Source organism: Vanessa atalanta, chromosome 1 (genome assembly GCF_905147765.1).
Source record: "Vanessa atalanta chromosome 1, ilVanAtal1.2, whole genome shotgun sequence".
NCBI lineage: Eukaryota > Metazoa > Arthropoda > Insecta > Lepidoptera > Nymphalidae > Vanessa > Vanessa atalanta.
Genome location: NC_061871.1, coordinates 4,089,795 through 4,097,554, shown reverse-complemented (window position 1 = coordinate 4,097,554; position 7,760 = coordinate 4,089,795). Strand labels below are relative to the sequence as shown.

General features: G+C 29.9%; 2 protein-coding genes across 2 annotated transcripts; both read left to right on the top strand.

Moving 5' to 3' along the window:
* Positions 1-524: 524 nt before the first annotated feature.
* LOC125065780 (protein rolling stone-like) lies at positions 525-3,054 on the top strand. The gene is made up of 4 exons (XM_047673602.1): positions 525-894; positions 1,338-1,451; positions 2,132-2,318; positions 2,663-3,054. Exons 1-4 carry the CDS (start codon positions 582-584, stop codon positions 2,850-2,852), a joined length of 804 nt encoding a protein of 267 aa, XP_047529558.1. The 5' UTR covers positions 525-581; the 3' UTR covers positions 2,853-3,054.
* A 1,385-nt stretch (positions 3,055-4,439) lies between these two features.
* LOC125066345 (protein rolling stone-like) lies at positions 4,440-7,038 on the top strand. Its single transcript, XM_047674398.1, has 4 exons — positions 4,440-4,755; positions 4,911-5,021; positions 5,885-6,074; positions 6,629-7,038. The coding sequence occupies exons 1-4, from the start codon at positions 4,440-4,442 to the stop codon at positions 6,855-6,857; spliced, it is 846 nt and encodes a 281-aa protein (XP_047530354.1). The 3' UTR covers positions 6,858-7,038.
* Positions 7,039-7,760: the final 722 nt, after the last annotated feature.

The window sequence follows — 7,760 nt, the reverse complement described above, 5'->3', positions numbered from 1 at the left end:
GTTATTGAAAAATACACAAATTATACAATTACGTTTATATTTTAATATATTCTATCTTTTTATCTACACATGTACCTACCTGACTGAGAATTTATCCTCGTAATCTAAATAACTACTGATATTTTAAGCGATAATCTTTATTCATTTATTACATTCTATAGAATAATTATGAATAACAAAACAAGATTATATATATACATATATATATTAGAGTTACGTATTTAAAAATTGAATGTGAGTACAATTTAAAATAGCAATGTTTATGTTAAGACAACATTATTGAAACTCCAAGCAAAATTAATATTTTCAAGTTTCCCCTGCATGACAATAATATGTCATGTTTTCCTCATGCACTAAAATCATTTAGTTACTATTAAGAAATATAATAATAACAGATTCTTAGGTAGATAAAGATACGGGAAATTGCTAGTTCAGACAAAAATGTATAACCCAATCGATCGCGAATCTTATCAGAGATAAGAGCAGAGTTTCAGACATTAGTGTGAACAACATTAGTATGACAACTCGACAACAGTTTGTAGTGACGCGTTTAAAGCAAATAATTTCGGGGTCGTGTCAAGATGGGTGCGATTAAGTCCTATTTTAAACAACAATTCCAATTTCGAAAGTTTGGTTTAAATTATGAATCGGAAACGGATTTTTATGTCAGTTGCTTTCAGAAGAACATATCACCTCTACCACTGTTATGTGTAAGGGGTTTGATTTTTTTGACATGTATTGGAATTATATTGGCGTCTTTTATATTGACAACGATGTATGTTAGCGCAGCCACTTGGCCGATATACATGACACACTGGGGCTTAGTGTTAATAACTCTAAGTAGTGGTTTTGGATTTGGCGTGTCGGCGACAGTTTACTACAACGGACCCATTGGTAAACACATAATAATATTAATATATACTTACTAACCGATTATAGTTATGTCTATTCAATTCAGTCAAAATTTAATGTATTTTTTCAAAACATTTAATAACATAATTTCTAAAAAAATATATTCATTACATTTATAAATTAAATTTACACTTATTTTTTTAATATCTTGCTTATTATGTGTCTTTGATAACAGACTATGTGATTATAGAAAAAATTATCACGGAAAGACCTTGGCTGTTTCACGGATCAAAATTATTGAGTCAAAGTACATAACCGCGCAAATTATATTTATTTATAAACAACACACACGTTTATATCTAAGTAAATTAATGTGTAAATGTTTTTTTTTTAAACATTCAAAAGTTGCGACGAAATGTAGCTTAATCAATTACTCATACAACTATTATCATACATGTTTTAATGATATTAAATTGTATTTTCAGACTCATCCTTTGGTCTACCTTGGTATATCAAAGTATATTGGGTATTGTATTCAATATCAATTCCGATAGCATTTTTTATCACCGTCTTTTATTGGATATTTCTGGCAAATGAAAGTAAGTATAGCTACTTAAAAAAAAAAACACTTTTTAATTGTTGACTTTTTTATTATTATATTTTTATTTTTATTTTGTTACTTGTTGATATGCTCAAAATATCCCAAAATATTTGATGAATTCTTAAAATTTTGTTCCTCATTTTAATAATTAGTAATAATAATACAAAATATAAATAATCAACAAAGCGTCTGATTAGATACGTGACATAACACCTGAATTATACATTAAACATTTAACGAATGACTCAAGCTGTTCGGCCTCCTAGATTACGACGATAAAAATTTTTACAAGAAAAAATATACTTACTAATTATTACAAAAATAGAATCTTACTAATAAAGGGGTAATATTTGTATCATTACCTCTCTCGGATTTACACTGAAACTATTAGTAGTAGTGAAATAGTGCAAAAAGTTCTTCCTTTTTTTTCATTGAACCGCCATTTATCTCTCCTGAGATTCTTCCTATATTTACTTTGTTTTATTTTTGCTACCAAACAATTTGTCGTAGTACCTTTATATATTGCAATAAAAATAAACCAAAATTATAAAATGTACAGTGACAGTCGGTTAACAGCTCTAGGTTTAATTGCGGCAAAAATTTAATAGAGTAAATTTGGGAAAATTGTCTAAGTCTGCTTAATATAAATCGCTATAATATTATGTTTTCCATTGACAGATGCGGAGTTCGCCGCTACAGTCGTGCTGGACATCTTTATCCACGCTATTAACAGCGTCCTTATGCTGATCCTGTTCCTCACGGCCCGACAGCCGACTAACCTGCTTCATTTTTATTTGCCTTTCTTTTTTGCTGTTATATACGCCATATTCACTGCGATATATTATGTTGCTGGTGGCACAGACCCGTAAGTAAACATTTGATGAAAAAAATCTCATCGAATATAGAACCTCTTCTTTTTTCAAATACGCTAGAAAAGTATTTAATGTGGGAATTGTAATTTGAAATATAATCGTTATAAGTTTAAAGTAAATTTTATTATAATATTGTTTTACCAAAGTCTTGCATATTTTGTGCCAAATATATTTACGTTAGTTTTGTTACTTTCGAAAATATCACGTATTATATATTAATTTCCTTATAAAATTATAAACACAACAACATTCTTTTTATACATTGAAAATGATATTCTCAAGGTAACGATTTAGCTTAAAGTAAATACAAGTAATAATCAATACATTTTATTTTCAGATTCGGAAATAATTTCATATATCCGGTTCTGGATTGGGCTGAGCCGGGTACCGCTATGATCATGATAGCATTATCCGCCTTTCTGATACTGGTTCTCCATTTCTTTATCGCAATGTTGACGATTTGTCGAGACGCATTTGGCCGATTTTGTCGGCAAGACAACGATGGTTTTAGATTGTCGGCATATTAGAGAACAAGATAACATTAAATCAATTGTGTTAAGTGATAAAAAGTGAAGTGTGGTTGCAGTAAGAGTGTACATATGACGTGTGTAAATATTAGGATGAGCTCAAATTGTTATTTGTAGTTTTTATAAAGATTTATGTGCATGATCTGTAAATAATCGAAAAAAAATATTTATTTATATTTCTTGATAACATTGAATTCAAACAATAAACTATGTAATATATTTCAATAAATTAAAATACATTTAATTTTGGCGTTTATTTGAACATTATACATAAATAACTGCAGTGTGGTTCATGTGATTCTAGATTTAAATAGTTTTACTATGCCGTTTTAAAAAAAGATACTAACAATGTTTATAATGGTTAAACTTAAATATTTTATTATTTATAAATTGTAATTTAATATAGTACAACAGTTAAATAAAATCTTGATTCTAAACACTGATAACGATAAATCTAAGTAACGTTACGACACTTCGAACGATTATTTGTCAGTCGTGATTGAAGCTTTGAATGTATGTGATAATGCACCCAAGATAATCAAACACATGGGGTTATTTTTAGCAAATAAAATAGAATGGTTATTTATGAAGTGAACTTTTAACGTCGGAATAATCTGTCATTGTTAGATAACTTTAAACGGAGTACTCACATTATTAGTATGACAATGTATACACAAATAAAAAAGACTACAGAATTATTATTGTAATAGTACCTAGTTATTGGTTGGTTCTTGGATTAGTCAGATTAGGTACAAGTCAAAATCGATTTTTTTCCACGTATTATGTCGTTTATATTAACATATATGTAGCAATAAAATACATATTACAGGAACTTGAAATTTATGCTTGTCACGTCAATAGTCTTAATGCGGCTATAACTGCGAAACGTAGCTATTAAAAACTTCTCTGAAACGGGCTGCATCTTCAGTTATAAATTTTATATATATTGGTTTAGTAATATTTCAATTTTGAATTTGTTTGATTTTTAGTAAAAACCTCTTTATTATTATTATTATTTATAAAATAATAGCATACCCAGCCTCGCGATGCTGTGTTTACGTTATACGTTGAATTATTTTATACATATGATAATGTTTAGTGAATAAACTGTTCTGACCTGATCTGATGATATAATGATACAAATTTCATGTCAAAATACGAGTACCTATATAGTGGTTTTTGATTTTTGTTAGGCGCGTTAAAAAAAAATGCAAAAATACAAATATGACGAATGACTATTTTTTGCCTGACAATATACTTCAGACACACCTGGGCTTAGCTGATAACTACTGCTGACCTATTAATTCTAATTACATAATAATAATAACCTTTTTGTCACTTTTAATAATGTAACTTCATTTAAGTAAAATAAAATTAAAACTACCAAAATGATGTCATCGGCTAGTCCCTGATTTTCGTTGAAAAATCCAAGAATTGCACACAACTGATATGAGATCAAAATTTGGAACTAGATTACGATTTGGCATTGATAGTCATATTGTGACACACGATAACCGGCGTTCGGCGATACGATATCCGTTGACGATAACACCATACTCAGTTCGGCGTTAGCGTGATCACATAGAAATGAGCGCCATTAAAACCTATTTTAAAGAAGAATGTCGTTTGCTAATGTTAAGCTTAGAACACCCTAAGAGTACAGATTTTTACATCAGTGTTTGGCAATCCACCCGGTCTCCTCTACCACTCTTGATATGGCGAACGCTGTTGTTTCTAGCATCATTGGGTATAGTTATAACTTCAATCACTTTCTACATAGTTAGCCCCATACCTGCCGGTTACTGGTTTATATATCTGACTCATTGGGGCCTCACCCTGATGCTATTTGCTACCGGATCAGGAGCGGCAATCTCTGCACGCTGTTACTTCGCTGGACCAATAAGTAAGTTTTTTTTTTTATATATTACTACGTTAAAGATTGTATGTATTTTTAAATGAAACACAACGAACGAACCATAGAGTATAGTAATACAGATGATGTGAACTTATATCCATTTTTTTTTTGTTTCTAACCAAGATGCTCTTTTTTTATTACAGGCGCCGAATTTTGTTTGCCCTGGTATGTGAAGACGTTTTGGGTTCTACATAATGTATCCGTTCCCTTGGCTTTCCTAATCACAATATTTTACTGGACGATACTTTATAGTGGTAAGCATTCATTATAATAATTCATACTACTAAGAATACTAGTAATTCCTATCTATTTAATATTCTTAATACGAAAGAGTTACTTTCGTATTTATAATATTAGTATAGATTATTATAGGTAGTCCGTCTGTCTGTTACTTTTTCACCAAACTTTAGGTTTTGTCAAACCACTGAAACGAAATTGATGAGTTTTTGTATGTTGCAAATTTGAACCTCAAGGAAGGAACGTAGACATGTACTATATACGTACCGAAAGACGTGTACCGAAAGCCTGACAATCATCTCCTAAAACATCCCTGGGCAACAACCAGTGATCTATTTATGCGAATACATTTTTTAATAACTATTAATGTTTAAGTTGATATGATTGAATTTAAGCAGCAAGCAGTTAAAAGTTTTCATTACATTTATGCAAACGCTATTTACCTTTTCTTTTCTTGAGTGTGTGGGAAGATTTTTTCAAACTTAAGGGTTTATTATTATTTTATTATTTAACCTTATCAGATCATAAATACATATGTACATCATAGTGTAGCTAATAGTCATCTAGTATCTAGCAGTTACCCTAAAAGGTTACAAATCCTGAAACCCTAACTTGGAACCTGGATCGGCCCAAAAAGCGCAGCATCCCAGATTTATGATTTTGCCAATGTTCCACTGTCATGTCTCGGGAAATCAATAAAACTGTTGCTAATGTGTCTGGTCTTTAGAGAGAGACTGCTAAAAGATCATACCAAATTTTCGTTCAATCAATAAAATGTGCTATAAAATCTCCTATGTAGATGATAAGTATTTAAGATAAGCGACGTATCCTAAATACGGTCAGAAATTAGTATATAGGTAATTTCATTTTAACATTTCAGAGGACTTCCTGGAGGAGTTGAACGCCGCTTTGGACATCGCAATACACGGAATCAACTCCCTTATAATGTTCCTGCTTCTTGTAACTTCTTCTCACCCCATCCGCTTCTTACATCTATTACATCCTTTTGCATTCGCGTTTACCTACGTGTTATTCAGCATCGTATACTATCTCGCTGGCGGCACAAGTCCGTAAGTTTATAAATACTCGAATATTTTTCTATCAGAATAATAACTAACCTTTTACCGAGACATAACAATGCCTTTGTACGATTAATCACGAACATCCGATATGAATTAGCGTTTTTAAATTCCATTGAAATGTTTACACGTGAGTTTTAAACCGCTCATCGTTTTAATATTCATGTTATAATAATTATTGCTGCACGTAACTATCAATTATGCCAGTTCTTTTTAGACTTAACGATAATAAGTCTGTAAAATAAAAATACTTCATTGAAGTTTTATGGTATGGTACCCATATATTTGTTTTTCTTTTTAATTTTACTCTTTTAATAATTACAATTTAAAAAAAACTTAATTGTATTTTAAGATTGAAATTACTGCAAAACAGATATAAATTTTCGCCTAAACTCAAACTCTAAATAATTTATTCAATGTAGAAGCATTATACACTTACTTGTTGACTGTCAAATTAAACTCTAACGTATTCCTGTAAGATATAGACTTCGTAAAAATGTAAATAGTTTAACATAATATTTTAAAAAAACATAATTAATTTCCAGGTTGGGTGACCCTTATATATATCCCGTAGTACATTGGGGTGAGCCGGGGATAGCCATTGTTGTCGTGGTAGTAACGGGGCTGATGCTTATTTTCCTACATTTTATCACCATCGGCCTGGGTGCGGCCCGGGACGCTATTGCAGACCGTCTCATCAGGCCCTCGGTTACAGTCCACGTGGATGAAGGCGTCGCACTCCGAAACCCTAACCCACAAAATACAGCAGTCTGACGTTCAAAAGAGAAAATAACATTTGTCATCGAATTTATTCTTTAGTATATTTAGTCGTAATCGTAAAACGATTATTGCAATGTTTCTGCGATTTTTACTAATGTTGAATAATTTTAGGTCTATCGTTAAAGGGATGTGGGAAATTAACCTTTAATTTATTTTATTGTTTATATTTTTTTGCCAAAAAAGTTTTACGATTACAACAATAAATAAGTTTAGTGTACTTAGAAAACTTTAATATTTTTACATGAAAAGTAACGTTGAAATGTTTTAAAATAATGAATAAATACTTTTATACAACAATTACGTATCTAATAAATATACCTACGATCTTTGATATTTTTAATAATATATTTTTTTATTATTATTATTAAAATTACCTGAATGAAAAGACTGACTTCAAAACCATTCCTCTATTATTTAACCACTTAACATTTTGAAAATTTAACCATTTTTAAATATATCAATCTTTTTTTTTTCGTGTCGGATGCTTTATCAAATATTTATAATTTATAATACAATTATATATCTTTGTTTCTATTAAAATGATTATCGTTTGTTACGCTCATTATGTTTACAGCAGTGAACCAACCCGCTTTAGTACTTAAATTTTTGTTCTGTTATAAAGATACATTTTTACTTTTTCATGTAATATATTCAACATAGAGCAAATTATTTAACACTTAACTGTTTTAAATATATATGGCAATTAATGATAATATTGCCTTAGAGTGCCTTAGAGAGTTAATTAATAATAGATAATCATAATTTAATTAAATTATTCGTGATATCAAATAGGTACGAATTAAAAAGGGTATTTAAATTTAACATTACATAAAAGATCATTGAACTTATGTACTGCCTTGTTTTAATAGTATTTTAATTTCAATTATTTTCTAACTA

What these genes read in the sequence shown, in the direction of transcription:
- LOC125066345 (XM_047674398.1), top strand. Translation starts at nt 4,440, where the DNA reads ATGAGCGCCATTAAAACCTATTTTAAAGAAGAATGTCGTTTGCTAATG. An exon ending in TTACTTCGCTGGACCAATAA is followed by an intron (nt 4,756 to 4,910) that starts GTAAGTTTTTTT and finishes TTTTTATTACAG; the next exon opens with GCGCCGAATTTTGTTTGCCC. An exon ending in CTGGACGATACTTTATAGTG is followed by an intron (nt 5,022 to 5,884) that starts GTAAGCATTCAT and finishes TTAACATTTCAG; the next exon opens with AGGACTTCCTGGAGGAGTTG.
- LOC125065780 (XM_047673602.1), top strand. Translation starts at nt 582, where the DNA reads ATGGGTGCGATTAAGTCCTATTTTAAACAACAATTCCAATTTCGAAAG. An exon ending in TTACTACAACGGACCCATTG is followed by an intron (nt 895 to 1,337) that starts GTAAACACATAA and finishes TTGTATTTTCAG; the next exon opens with ACTCATCCTTTGGTCTACCT. An exon ending in GATATTTCTGGCAAATGAAA is followed by an intron (nt 1,452 to 2,131) that starts GTAAGTATAGCT and finishes TTCCATTGACAG; the next exon opens with ATGCGGAGTTCGCCGCTACA.